This window comes from Hylaeus anthracinus, unplaced genomic scaffold (genome assembly GCF_026225885.1).
Source record: "Hylaeus anthracinus isolate JK02 unplaced genomic scaffold, UHH_iyHylAnth1.0_haploid 11989, whole genome shotgun sequence".
Classification (NCBI taxonomy): domain Eukaryota; kingdom Metazoa; phylum Arthropoda; class Insecta; order Hymenoptera; family Colletidae; genus Hylaeus; species Hylaeus anthracinus.
In genome coordinates this window covers 5,264,657-5,280,503 of record NW_026534337.1, presented here as the reverse complement: position 1 = coordinate 5,280,503, position 15,847 = coordinate 5,264,657, and the positions used below count along the sequence as shown (strand labels likewise).

The following is a 15,847-nucleotide window of genomic DNA, read 5'->3' as shown; positions in this document are numbered from 1 at the left end:
TACTCGATCTACAGCTTATAAAAAATAAATGTTCGATTTCGTAGCTGACCGGAGTTTCTGTAACGTTAATACGCTTCTACGACACGTACAGATTTCCACCTTCTCCTCCTCGCGCTCCCATTAGAAACGACAATCCATCACAACGCTGTAAAACAGCAAAAAATGGCGCACTACTTTTGTTCTTTTAATTCGAGGAACTCTATCGAATTTCCATAAAATATCGTCGGCATTTGTCTTCATTCTTTACGCGGACCTGGTACGTTTAAAACAAGAATAGACTTAAAACGTTGTCGTGCTTTTCTGACTATTACCTTTAATCAAAGATAAAATTGCATTCGAGTAGAAAATAGTATGGCAACGTGTAGTAATTTATTCGTGACGTTTATTCGATTAAACACTTAAATTTTTAATTGTTCTATGTGAAATACTTCATTCCATAATTCAAACTTTAATTCTTATTTAACGAGTAATGTCAACAAATAATCCTGTACATTTTAAAACTCCATTCCGTAGCAAATGTATTTTATTTAATATTGGATGTAAAATGACAACATTTATACATTTTGTTAGTCATTTACTTTATAACGAAAGCAAAGTAATTAAGAGTAATTCAAATAAAAATGAAACTACACAAAGATCGATACAAATACAAGAAAAATGTTATCTTCTTTTCCACTTGTTATTTTAGAAATGTTCTAAATGTGTTAATGGGTATTATAAATCAATAATAGAATAATAAGGTATAATTAATTTTTCATAGGGTCTGAACCTCGAACACATAGTGTTTCATCCTATGGACGCGTATCGTTCGCTTGACTAATCTAACTCTAATTTCACTTTACACTTTACACTCTACAAGTTCGCAGCCATTAGCTCGATATTATTTGTGACGAAGGATTGTTCGTCACGAATAATACCGATTACCAGGTCTCACCTCGTGGAGGTTGCTGCGACTGGAGACCCGGAGATAGAAGGAATCAAAGTTCCTTCGATCTCCCTCTACATAGAGTATACATACGTAGATGCATACTCTACATAGAGTCGACGAGCTTAATACTAAGTACGAAACTATGAAAATCAAAGGAAAACAAAATTCCCTTCGATTTCCAAAGTCTATGTCTGACTTTGCCAAATAATTATTTGAACTAAGAGGGTGAAGCTAAATTGAGATCGCGACGCGACGCGACGCGACCATGAAACTGGACTTACTGAGTCAGTCCCGTTTCCTCTTGTTGAATCTGGACTCGAGAGGAAGACGACCGACGCCTCCGAACCAGTCCTCCACACCCTGCACCCATTTAGGAGCCACGACGGACCCGACTTGCACCCGTCTCACTGCGCTTTGGACTTACTGCACTGCGCCGGGAGCCTGGACTACACCAGACGGGATACAGAGAGTAGAGGACCGATCCGGAGGAGCCGATTGTCTTCCTCTCGAATACAAATCCACCAGGAGGACGGCAACCGACCTTTCTGTCCACTTACACAGTTGGTCACTTCACTTATCACATGAAGTAATAGTGACCGAAGTGGAGAACGAAGTTCCGAGTCCAATATGGACCTACGAACAAACAAAAGATTTGAACAAATAATTAATAATTATTTGACAGACGACAGACTCTCGTACATACATGCCTTAAAACTAACCAAACTAAACTAAGGTACCCACAACCAATACCAAGCTACGATAACTAGGGGAAACTACACAAGCAAAAATAGGAGGGACGCGAGACACGGACGCGCGATCGCGAGATCCATATCGACCGAAGGATCGTCGAAGAATGAGATCGTGACCCTCGTATACCTGTGTCGGTCGAGGGTCGCGATTCGCGTGTGCCTCTCGAAGTAGGGAAAGGGAAGGGCGAACGACAACCGCGTGACGCTCGATTCGAAGGCTTGTTGAATCCATCGAGAAAATAATTCGTATAAGATTAATATCACAGCAAAATCATATTCCCATCATTGTTTAAATAATAAGTATTGTTAATAATGAATTTAATTATTGTCAGAAATTAATATTTAGTTGTTCCAATCAGTAGATACTAAAATATAGAAAAATATCTCAAAAATATTAGGTTGTCCCAAAAGTTTCTTCCATTTCATTAATAAGTAATACATACACAATATTTTTTGTCTAATGGTACATTATTAAATTGCGTAAGATTCATTTTCCTCCATTACTGTTATACAATATTAACATCTAATAAATTAGGTTGTCTATTTATATAAACACTGCCACACAAAATTATTGAGTGCAAGTTTCGGAAGAAACTTTTGGGACAACCTAATAGAACCTAACGGGACATATTTACTCTGTTACTACCCACTCATTTTATCGCCTCGCAACATTTTTCACCATATAACGAGACATGAATTTTGGCTGTTCGAAAATAAAAAGATTTTCAATCTTAAAAAATTGTTCCAAGCTTAACATTATTAAAATACATTACTTACCATCATGTTGCTTTTACTTCCGTACGTGTTTGCAATTTTGACAATAAATCCCATACGTTAAAATAGCTACATAGCGCTACCAAACGTCGCATTAATGAACAAACAGGATGCATAAGCAACGTTGCTGTAAATTACAGAAGAAGGTATTCGTACTCGAACGTAGATCTCGTTCTCCGGTTCGTTGGCTTTGTCCCGCGTAGGAAGTCGGGTCGGGAGGCGCGGAGACGCGTGTTCACCTAACTCAGCCTGAGATTTATCGAGCTGGAACGGTTATCGATCGCTGGGTTCCCTTGTATCGCTAGTAATTGGAACATTTATGAGCCAATCAATCACTTTTCTCGTTGCAGTTCCCCCTATGCTGTGGATACCGCACCAATTGGTCGGTGCACCCTTAGGATACTCAGTCACGTTGGAATGCCACACCGAGGCTCATCCGATTTCTTTGAATTACTGGACCAGGGAGGACGGCTTGATGATTCACGAAAGTAACAAATACAGAACCGTGTCTACCCCAGAGAAACCCACCTACAAAACGCACATGATGCTCACCATACACGACCTACAGGTCAGCGAGAAACATTTGTCTCTGTTTTTTTCCTAAAGGGTTCTTCATGTTTTAGGATTTTGTTTTCTAATAAAACACGAATGGTCTTGAATATATCTAATTTGTACAGAAATTTGTAGAGAATTGAATGTGAATGATGGTGTCGTTTAAGTGACCTCCCAGACATATTTGTTTTATTATTAAAAAAACAAAACCCTAAAACCCTTCTTGGGGAACCTTTTATTTATTGTGCATGACGATATGGAAAACATGTATACGACCTACGCGGAATATAATTACAAATATTATTATTATTATTGTCGAACATCTGCACTGTGCACACTGGTGCGGTGTACATTGTATATTGAATACGAGAGTGGCTGAATTTGCATAAAGGAGAGGTACAGCTAGAGGCTGCTTTTCAATCTAACCTCAGATTATAATGAATAAAATGATGTAGTATAACAGTATTATTATTTCATTTTACACAAATGTATTCATGCTCTATACGTTTAGCACACGGTTTTTTAATATTTGCATGCACCATAAAGGAATAAAATCGAACTATTTATTAACTTAAAAAGTGCCTCGTACATCCACGTAACTCGACATCGGGTCGTTTCTATGCTTTTTCTGATCAACAAAAGACGTATAGCGAGATGCATGACTGCTAACAGGTTGGTATCAGTTTCTTTTCGCGCACCTTGATTAGTGTAACGCTGTTTCATAAAAAAAAAAAGTAGAGTAACAAGAAAACTCTAAGACTTTCCAGTCGCAAAGTAATCTCGTGACAATGATTCCAATCCGAATCGAACAGAAGATACTTCTCTAACCTTAACTTTGTCTGACATCAACACCTTCGAAAACCAACAGGTGATATTTGAAAAGTTTCGCGACATCTCGCGAGATTTATTCGCGAATTATTTTCACGTATGGAAAGGATATCCTTAAAATTCCCGCGGCCCCTTGGAAAAGAGGAACTTCCTCGCGTCGTCGACTCGAGGAAATATATACCCCCCCCCCCCCCAGTTCCATTTTTTCCCTCGTCTGTCCTTTTATTTCCGCGAGATCTTTATTGCGTTGCTTTTACAAGGATAATAAATGCGTCTGGGAGAAATTTCAGAAGTACAAACGAGTAAAGATAGAAGTTTTACTTTTACTTGGACCCCTTGGACTTGTTCTTTATAAATCAAACGGCAGCGCGAGTCAGTTGCAATGGAACTTATCAACAAGACTATCTTGCAAGTTTCAACCAACGGGAACGGGTGAAACGAACGAAAGACAAATTGACAAGTAGTCGCGCAAACAGGACTATCGTATTCAACATCGAGCAAGTCAAGCTAAAAAATATACGAGCAAACAACGTTTACTGTTTAACAAATATTTTTAACTTTTGTAATTTTATATGCATGATACACGTTTTCCATAACGTTTTAATTTAATTTAATATTTATCTTAATATAGAGTGTGTATAAATGTTAACTTAATTCCTAAATACTAAAAATCTGTTGAATTTCATTATATAAGAAAGTAAATGAATGATTCTCATGCACGTATAATTAAATCTTCTTAACGCGTTGATTTTTTTAATGTATTGAGTTTATTATTTAATTATTGGTTATATAGATACATATATAAATATTGAAAAACATGTCTAATCGTAGGTTCACATTTTATACAAATAAAATCTTTTCCTTATTGCATTCATTTTGGATAATTCGTTTTACAATATAATCATATTTTATTCTCTATTTTCATGCATTTTAGAAATAAACTTAATATGGCGTAATTAATATTCGTGCAATAAGTACATCTTACCAAAAATTTAACTCATCATACAAAAGGTAGTTTTCCTGTTTTAATCAAAATTACACCAAACTTTGCAATTGCGTTTAACACGAATAAGTTAAACAATTACGAAGTTCAATTAATAAAAGTAACTAACAGGAACGTATAATAGTATTTTAAAAAGAAAACCTGATATTCGTGCAGAGGGACGTTTTACAATAAATATTATGCGACTAATGCTACTTACCCTTAATTTTCTGTAAGAGCACTTACCTAGAAGTCACTCGACGACTCTGACATTGTTATTATTCCGCTTTACAGGAGGAGGATTACGGTAGCTACAAATGCATCGCGAAAAATCCGCGCGGTGAAACCGACGGCAGCATTCGCTTGTACGGTAAGTGTCGTTTGTTTATTTCTGCTGTAAAATCATCCCTCAGAGAAACGTTTGTCGAGCTAATGACGGAACGTCGCTCCTCGTGTACAGCAGTGGTTCGCAAACGAGGCACCTCATCAGAAGAATTTCTGAAACTTTTATCATCGCCCTCCACTCCAAATTACCATAAAATTGAAACTGTTCTATGGTAGAATGCCTGGCAGCTCTTTGTCAGTGTATCTCGCTGAGCGCATCGACGTGACAATATCATGCAAAATAAAATCGGTCGCAAAAGTTTATGCCCTATAAATTGCGGTATTAGCAACGAGAACTTCCATAATCGCATAACTATCAAATTTATTAGCATTCCTTTCAAACATAAAGTAAAACGAACACTTTCGAAACTTCATTTTTGTAGCCTTATTCATATTGAAAATGAGCATCAACTGTAAACTATGCGTGGCTTCTCAATCACAAAGCCTGTATCATTTTTGTTCTACTAAGCTTATAAATTTCCCTTCGAGAATTGATTCTATTCGAAAACCTATTGAACTAAATGTCACATTGCACAGGATTATTTTATTTAAGGACGCAGCAAGTAGAACGTTGTTTATTGTAAATACCTATGTTTGCAATGTTGATTGCAATTTATTCAATATATTGTATTTTCTTTAAACAGACTCTCTAGTTTGAAGAACTTGTTTCCGTTCATAAAAATGAACTGTACAGGGTGTAAACAAATGTTATGTCGAGGCTTATCAGAGATGATACTACACTCTGTGATCGGCGAAAATATATTGAAAAACTTTCCGTAAAATTGACCTTGACTTTGAAATTGGGGGGTCGAATTTGACTTCTCGACCAAACCAAAACGACATTTAACACGCTCTCAGAAAATCCTTCAACTCCGAGAATAATTCACGTGTCTCCCCGAGACGTTAAACCAGATATCCGCGATTGCAGTAATTTGATTCTCGACTAGCACTAGTTAAGATTGTGCTAGAAATACCGACGTGCATCTGAGCCAACCTCGGGGAAGGTGTTCACGAAGTAGAGGAAGACGAGTCGCGTTATTTGCTGGCAAGCTCAGCGATCGAATGCAGAGCGTTTCTTGGTCGTCGTGTTTTGGCTTGGATACGTCTCGGATTTCCAGTTGATTCAGCTTTCCTCGGCAAGTATATACGCGCAATTAATTAACCACCCTAGAAGCCCCGGGAATCGATTCCGCGGCGATCTATTAATTCCTGATTAAATCGTTCGCGAAATCGCGCGGAAACGCTGCTATCCTGAGGTACCGTTCGGTCATAATGTTTGATTTCAGGCACGAAGCAATCACAGTTAATTTAACTGATCCGTGGGAATCCGGTTGGAAGCTAATTTGCAAATTAGATACTTGCCTGTGAATGATCTAGAGATTTAACTTTAAATTTACGTTTCAAGATCTGCCAGTCATTTATTTGTTAAAAGGCATTCATATGCCGCCACTGTGTAAATTAAGTATTATAAGACCTGGGAAGATTATCATGTTAAGGATGATGATTAGATGATTGGAATAGAGATCAAGGCCATAGTGTAGTCCCTTTTGATTGACCCTATAGACAATTTGTTATTCCTTAATGTATTTTACAAATATGTATTGGATTGTCTGAAGAGTCCATATCGATTTTTGGTAGATATTACAGGTCTGAATACATCGGAATGATTGAAAACAAACAATATTCCTTAAAAGATGGAAATGTTATGGAAAAAATGGTACCTATGTAATTCAATAAATATATATTACAATTCAAATGTGCCTTTGAACTTTTCTTAAAAATTGGCACGAAATTTCTAGACAATCCAATACTTCCAATGAGTTACCTAATAATTTAATTTAAAAGTCGAACGTCATAAGTTCTTGCAGATGATACCAACAGAAATAAAAGAAAACTGGAGACATTCATTCCAATCAAATTAGTCAATTCAAATATTCAAATTAGTCAATTCAAAATAGTATTAAAACCAATTCTGATCGTCTTCGCAACTTGCAACACAGTTTCGAAGAAACTAGACCGGACGCGCGATGAAAAAATTAAGAGATTCGTGGGATGGCTTTCCACGGTTATCTACAGGGTGTCTCCGCAGGCTTATGGAGGTACACCGTCGCGCCAACGCTTACCATAAATTACAGCTGAATCGTCAGCCCGACGATTTGCATTCGCCGCCAAGTTGCCTGGGTTATTTTTTTTCGAACGCCTTGAAATCTTCAATAGCGGCGCGCAGCTTCTTCCGAGGCACCGTGTATACCAGGCTTAATGTATGCATATGACATAAAGAGTCGCCGGAGAAATGGCCGGTCGGTGTGCAAACACGCGTGCACGCGAACGCCACGTACGGACACGTGCATGGAAAACGAGGGAGGGTGATCTCGGGGTGTTCTGGCCCCTGGCCCGTCACGGGAGGGTGAGAAAGGGAGGAAAACACTCCCCATTAGTATGCATCGGTTTTTCGCATTAGCGACATTCAAATGAAGCGAGCGTTTAGCATAAAAGGCTGCCAGCAAGAAAAAGGGAGGTGATCCGGGGTGGCGATTACCCGCTTCTCCCCTCCCCTTCTGTGCTACCAACCGAGCATAGAATCCAGGAAAAGTGGAGTTGAATTCGTGGAAATCAGTGACCGACGAGAGGTCGCTTTCATAGCGATCCCGCGAAACGTTGCTCTATCAAACATTCGCAGCGATAGCGATCTGGTGCTGATATCGACTCGAGAGGAAGGCATAAAACAAGGTTTCCCTCGAGGGGATGAGGGTTTGGAATGCGAGGGGAACTGTGCGTTTGCATATGCAGCAATCCCGGCAGTGATCCGCAAGATTGCAATATCATTTTACTGCGTTTCAATTGAATTAATATCATTCGAGATTGTTCCTTGAGGATGAGGGGAAAGACTTTCGGTTTCGAGGGCGCGTATTAATTTGTGGACTCGTGTTTCACTACGAGATGTTTATGGGAAGTTTGTGTCGTGTTGATCTTAAGTAAAACATAGGGCAGACATTGACAGTTCAAGACGACTCCTTTTACTTCATAAACATTACATTGTTTAGACGATTTTGATTTAATTGTACGGATTATAGACGAATATTTAAATGAACATTTCTTTGTAGAATAGAAATTTTTGTAGTTTTATTTTTATTGATCGGAAGGTATCTTTTTGTCAAGATCGGTGTGGAATACACTACAATTAAAAATGATTTGGAATTTACAAAGACAACATTAAGAGAGAAATAAATATACAAATTCTCTATTCTTTGATGTACTAATCTTAAAATTTATATCTATTTTCTACTATCGTTTGACTTAAGTATAAGCACCACTCAAATATGTTATAAATATCTTTCCGAAATTAAATATATTTATATTATTTATAGACACCATTATGTTTTTATGTGCTCGAATCAAATACTAAACGCATAAACACAGTGTATACAATCTACTGTTAATACTTAATTGTTGATAGAAAATATGCATAACGTTGCCAACCACATGACTTCATTTGTTCACTGTGCAATCTATTAGCCTTTTAACTACCTTTAAGAATGTTAATTCATCTACCGAGATTCTTACTATAACGGTATACGAACAGAAATAATTATATCGTTGAAATATTAATCAATTAATAAAGTATTTATAATTATATTGTATGAAATTCTTTTATTATCTGTATTTTTAAAAGTAGTGTTTGAACGCAATCATAGTAAATCAGAATTCTAATGCTAATTTTTTAATTATAATAAGAATTTTAACTACAATCAGTTAATCTTTATCTGCTGAAAAATTAACCGATATGTCCAGATATTATATTCCTTGTGATATCAAAGTTTCAACGAATTATGTTATCTCGAATATTTTTAAGTGGAACTATAGAATATGTTATGCCTAAGTTATAAATCATCTACAAATAAAAAAGTAATGTATAGTATTCAAGACTCTAATCACTCAAGATTCAAATCAAGATCTGTAACAACGTGTTTCCCATCTAGTTAATTGTCTGTAATTATTTCGGCATGGCCATGTACGATTTTAGGCACTGTTAGAGCCGGAAGGGCAAGCGTATTAGACCTTTGACCAGTGGTTTGATGTTAGTAATTCTAGTTAAAGCTGTTCCGAGCGATCGACCCTACATGCTACTGCTACAGTACTAATTTTGAATTATTACCTGGTAGATGGGACCCAAAATTAATCAGTCGCCGAAAGCCACGTCGCATAATCAAACGCGTTATGAACGCGTTTGAGAATCATCGTTAAATTAGAATTGGCAAAGGGAAGTTAATACCTTTTACTGTGATTGGTTATTATCAATCAGCAAGCATTCAAGCTTAACCCGTTACAAGTCAGTAAGAGCACATCAGGATAATTACAGTTACATGTGCGTGAAATTTATGAGGGTATAAACTTCGCCGAAGGAAGCTTGCTTGTGTAAAAATGAATGACCGTGCAATTCAGGTTTTATTGCAAGCAGTTTAATTAACGACGTTGCAACTTGTTGCTATTGAAGCCATTTTCAAAGTACATAGAAAGAGGGATAATGGAATATTACTCGTGAGACGTAAATAATAACTCACATTAATTGAATTTTATTGCGAGTAAAATAATGAGAATATCAATTAATTTTGTTTTGCCATAGTAGCTAGGAAATTGGAATGTCTGGGCTTTTATTGTAATAATGATAATTTGATTCAAATTAATAATATAAGAAATGAAGAAGATTTTGTAGTTGGAAAACTCTTACAACATCGATCTGAATTTGCATGAATATTTAGAACTATAGTTCTAAATATTAAAATTCAATCCTAATATTGATGTAGTAATTTAAAGTGTGATTTAAAATTAGAACTTTAAATGTTAAAACATAGACACCTGAGGTTACATACGTATAAATCATTTCCTTAATTTATAAATTCTCGATTGTGTTTAACATTCGTTTTCCAAAGTCAAATGAAAATAATATTGCAAATGCCAGGATAGGGTATAATAGAATAGACGAAATAGAAGAGAATAGAAGAAACGAAAATAGATCGTTACCGTAGGACAGAAACTGAGAATTAAAACTGAAAGTTAAGGAGAGAAAGAAGTTTAAAATGAAAGTTCAACGGAAGTACAAATTGAGTGAAGTAGTTCTGTCGATACAGAAATTAGATTGAAAGTTTAGACACTAGTAAATAGTATGTTCTAAATCGTGAATACAAAATACATTGATACTCGCTGCTGCAGTTGAAGCGAAAGATAAAGTTAACGTTGAAATATCAGTTAAGCATAAGTATAGACAAATAAACAGAATGTTAACATTATTTTCATGCTTCACCCCTTTTTTAAATCTCCCTTAGGAATTTCTATGTACACAGTGTTGAGTATGAAATTATTTAACAAATCCAAAATTAAAATTAAATTTTAAATACAAATCGTAAGTTTAACACAGGAATTGTCAGTAGAGGTTGTAAATACAACACAAAAAGCTAAGTAATTTCAAAACATATTTTTTTTTCTAGAGAAACGAAACACATCAAGTAAACAAAACAGAATTGCAAAGTTCGAAGAAGAAACTTCGCGACGGAAACGTTTCTTTGGTCGGAATTAAGTGGAAATGCGTACGCAAAAATAAATCAACGCAAAAAAAAAGGCAGAATGAAGCGGGCGTAAATATACCGTGGGTATACCAGAGGGAAATCCTCCCCGCGTTCCAGGAAAATTGCTTTCTAATTGGCGAGATTTCTAAAAGTCACACAATAGCTCAGAGGGTTTTTACCGTCGGACACGAATATTACTTACTAATTGGTCGCTTTTATAAAACAAAATGTGTAAAGGTATTATTCTCGGTCCCGCAAACACTGCCCGACACTGTTCGCAATTATTCAGGCTTAGCTGTTGGAATTCTCTCTTTGTTCGTTCGACCGTGTTTCCATTCGGTTCTTTTCAACATTTTTAATGCGGAACGATTCTTTGCGCGGTAAAGTTAATTTCTCGTTTTGTGTACCTTATTTACACGACGATTGCGAACGATCCTCAAAAGAACCGAACGGAGAATAATATTATCGACATTACGGATAATTTGATAATTGACGTCCGGACAATTTGAGTTCACAAATTGAATCTTCGTTTCTTCTCTAAGTTAAGTCGACTGATAATTCTGTCGATCGTTTAATTCATTTATTTCATTTATGTAGATGTATTTTGTATCACTGATCATACGTAGTAGGGATATTCTGTGTAAATGAGGCTATTTGTGGGATTGGTTAGATTCATTGTGACGTCTTAATGTCGTTTTCCTTTTGTTAAAGATCTGTTTCAAGTAAGATTTAGTGATGTTAACAGAATTTATAGAAATAAGCAGTGGGTAAATATTTTACAATATGTTCTTTATAAACAAATCACAACAGAGCAATATCATAGAAGATGTATATTATAAAATGAAATCGACTTAAACTCGACGAATTTCCTGTCTCGTTATATTCAAAATTTTGAATATTCCTAGATTCATGTAGTCGCTATCTCGATGTCAGTTGTTTGACAAAAATAAGAATAAATCTATAGCTTTTGAATGGTTAAAGACACTTCAATGAAACTTGCATTAAAAAAAGCAAACAATTAGTGTTCAAATTACGCTAACACTATAACAATAAAGCTGCTGTCAAACCTAATGAACCATATCATTAGCAGCCGTCATATTCTCCAAAACTAGCATTTTCCAACAACCCATGTATTCAGATCACTAGAAGAATTATTTACTTTCAAAACAATCTGAATTTTCAAAGAAATCAGTATAAGAAGAAGTATAATACAGTACAAGTGTATTTTGATGTAAACCCAAAATATTTGAATAATCTTAAAATTGAGAAGGTCGTTGACAATTAAAGTGCCAAGTGTTATCTAACGAAATATTATCGCCAAGTACCATGTAACGAAAGAAACTGTTCAATTGATTAAACGATTGTTTTTTCTTGAAAACCCCATAGCTCTACCTTTATCCAGCAAACGAGACGAAACGACTTCCCATTCAACTTAATAGTTTGAAAAGAGGGACGATTTACTTCTTTTCTCGCTTGCAAGAGCACGACTTCGTCAATCGGTACTTCGTTTCTCGGCCAACACACGAAATCGATCTTCGTCGACGAAACACTAGCTACAAAGAGACACCAGGGGTCTCGAATGGAATTCGAATTCATTCCGTTTGCGTGTGAGGGATGGGATAGAATAAGATCAACCGCGGTCCAGGAAAGTCCCAAAAGGGACGCTGCCGCCGCAAACGTCCAGTGAGAAAGGAATCGAGAGCGTACGATGTAGAAAGAAACAACAACCTACAAATATAGAGGATGGAAAGAGTATAGAAAAGCATAGACAGGGTATAGTAGAAGAAGAAGACTTGGGGAAGGAGTGACGTAGGAGGAAGAGATGAAACAAGGATCGACTAGGGGTGTACTAGGCGGAGTGAATCGAAATTAAGTGGTAGAAGTCGGAGATATGTCAGACGTGTTCCACCTACCAAACAACCCACGCTCATTGATACTATTACATCTAGTAAATATTAGGTGGACTGGAAAGTATCGTCGTTTTTGCCATTTTAAATACTTGTTTATCATTTATCAGCTCATTGATTTTTCTGGCATTGAAAATTTGCACGCTAGGTGATAAAAGGCTGCTGACAATGAGGCGATTATATAATGTATAAAAGATAGAAATTTATTGGAAACTTTGTATTTAATGTAAAAGAAACGACATTACTTTTCGGTCTACCTAATACATTCGTTAATACTTTTCGGTCTACCTAATACATTCGTTCCTCTCCCACAGAATATAAATAACATAAAATTAGTTTGATGACATTGAAGAAAACACAAAAATTTCCATTGGACAATTTGTGATCACCTACCATATTTTCTAAATTTAAACTTAAAATGAATCTTTGATAATAACTCTTCTACATTTACGAAAGCTCCGAAAAAAAATATTCCCGTTAATGAATCGAAATCAAGTGATTGGAAAATAAGCTACAATCGTGTAAACATACAAACTGAATAAACAGTATAGAAAAAGAAGAGGACATGAGAAAAGAATAACGTGGAAGGAAAAGATGAAAGGAGGATCGACTAGGGGTGTGCTAGGCGGAGGGAATCGAAATTAAGTAGTAGAAGTCAGAGACATGTCAGACGTGTTCACCCAACCAATGCTGATGCTTATTGCCAGCTGTTAGATCCAGGAAATAAATCCATGAAGAAAATAAAACTGAATATTGTTCACGGGGAAAGAGTTTTCTTCCCTCGCAGTAACGCTGGACTTCGTGTCAGTTTAATAACATTGAACAAAATTGAGGAATTAAATAGGAAACGTCTTGTTCGGCAACTATATTCCCTGAACATAACACCGTATGACTGTCATTTAATCGGACCCGCCAAAATCCTGACCGACATACTATTGCTGTAAGTCTTCAACAAGAAAGAAATTGGCAATAAACAATTAAAAAAAAAAAAAAAAACAAGAATGCACAAACACCGAAGATAAACAGACAGTACAAAATAGATTTTTCTGTCAACTATAGATCAACAATCTTTTAATACCAATAAATATAAAGAAAACCTAATTACGCAGTTTCAAAATTAATTATATACATACAAGTCACAATTTAAAACTGGAGTTGTACGTATGAAAGGATTCGATTACTTAACTGAGACCAAAGAATATGATAACCTTTCCTCAACAGTGATGTATTCTATTAATTCGTTGAATATTGCGTATCAATTCTATTTTACTCCCGAAGAATCCATGTTCGAAAAACCCATTTAACTACCTCTACAGATACAAGAATAGAGCGAAGGAACGAAAGGATATGGGAGAAGGAAACAAAAGAAGAATCGTACAGGGATAGACACAGGGAGTCGAAATTAAGTGGTAGCAGTCAGAGATATGTCAGACGAGTTTTATTAAGCGGCATAAAAAAGAGATTTGTAGTCTGACTGAGAGGGAGAGATCGTCCTTCCCCGCGTGGTTCTCTGATGGCCAAGGGTGACTCTGGTTGCGGGACTGGGTCGTGGCGGGAGTATGCGTACGAGGACGAGTGAAAGGGAGAGTTGAGGGGGGCCAGGAGGTCGTAGAGATATGAATTTATTATTAAGGACCGCCTAAGGGCCAAAGTACCCCTGTTTCTTGATAACCAACCATTCCTGCCACCCCCTTCACGCCCCCACCCGTTACACCCGCGCTTTTCTCCTTGGTTCCCGCGTCCCTTCCCCGCAGTGTCCCTCACTTTTTCTGATGCGCAACCCTCCTTTTCCATCGTTCGGTCGAGAAGCTCTCGGCACGGCTAATTTATTCCATAGTCGAGTCAAACTGCTATTTGTGAGGGCTGCCGGAGGGTGCTGGGAGTGCTCACCGAAGGAACAAAACTTGCGGGCGGATAGCAACAATATCGTATTCATTCGGCTGTTCGCTTCTTCCCTTCTTGTTCTTCTTCTGGTTTCCTCAGACTCGGGGCTTTCGTATACATAATGCAACGCTTCTTCCTCTTTGGCCCCGACCGAGACGAGGATTTAATTGTCGGTCGTTACGCGAACTTCCTATGGACATTTATGACGCTGATTCGTCCCCCCACCCCCCGTGGTTATCTGACCGCTTTTCCGTCTCTTCCTTCTTATTATTAATTACGCGGCCGTCTGCCTCGGATTTGGAACGTTTCGAAGATTAGTCCGAGCCCGGAGTTCTCAATTTTTCAACTCCCATCAACTTGGGAAACTTCTCTCGACGCGATTTCGTTTACCTTCGATGGAACAAGGGAATGAAGATTGAAGCTTCCCTTGTTAGATATAATTTTATAGCGTTTTTCTTCCCTCGTGACGTAACGTTATTCGGAAATTAGTTTCGCTCCCGTTGAACGGTTCAGTGGATGCTGGCGATTGTGCCTTCCAGGGATTTTTGTTTCCCGAGGTTTGAAAAATTCTAAAAGTCTTCTTGTTTGCTATCGATTCTCGAGTACCGCAAGCGGCTTTTAAAATGGAATAAAATTTTGTCGATTGATACGGTGACTGAAAGCTTTATTTAATATTTAACTTTCGCGATATTACTAGAGACAGAGCGAAAGGCGATCGTTATGTCATCTGATGAGATTGCGCATACAGGAAATTTAATACTCTTCGAGTTTAAATAATAATAGGATGGAACGAACCATATGAGGGCAGTGATTAACAGTCTTGTTTTCAAAAGTTGGGGTTAAAAATGAAGAAATGAAGTAAGGTAATACTGCCTAAGTAAGGAATTGCAGTTGTATTCCATTGAAAATATGTGGATATCATAATACTTTCAGTTTGTTCTATTTCAGGTAGCTTCACATCAGTGTTGACAGATAATTTGTAATACATATACAAAGTGAGAATAATATAAACATCTTATACATACATTACTAACTATACTAAATATTACTTATCAACAAATTAGTGTTATTATACATTTCTACACAATTAAATGCTCTTAATTTCTGTTTTTAGCTTGGTAGCATTGTTAACAAATTTGTCATGCACAAAACTAGAATAATATAGACATCTGTTTCTGTACTAATAAACATATTTGGTTTCATCAGGCTCATTCTTTCGTTTGTATCTTTGGGAAATTGGAGAATTTGTTGATTGTCGTCGGAAATCGACTTACATCTCGCTCGACGAGTACCAC

The 15,847-nt window shown here is 36.8% G+C and overlaps 1 protein-coding gene across 2 annotated transcripts in view; it reads left to right on the top strand.

Moving 5' to 3' along the window:
• Positions 1–15,847, top strand: part of LOC128888032 (lachesin-like) — a 453,249-nt gene that overhangs the window by 356,604 nt on the left and 80,798 nt on the right. For both annotated transcript variants that reach the window (XM_054144628.1, XM_054144627.1), the window contains exons 6-7: positions 2,802–3,019; positions 5,108–5,183. In XM_054144628.1, coding sequence (XP_054000603.1) covers positions 2,802–3,019; positions 5,108–5,183 — 294 coding nt within the window. The remainder of the gene's footprint in view (positions 1–2,801; positions 3,020–5,107; positions 5,184–15,847) is intronic.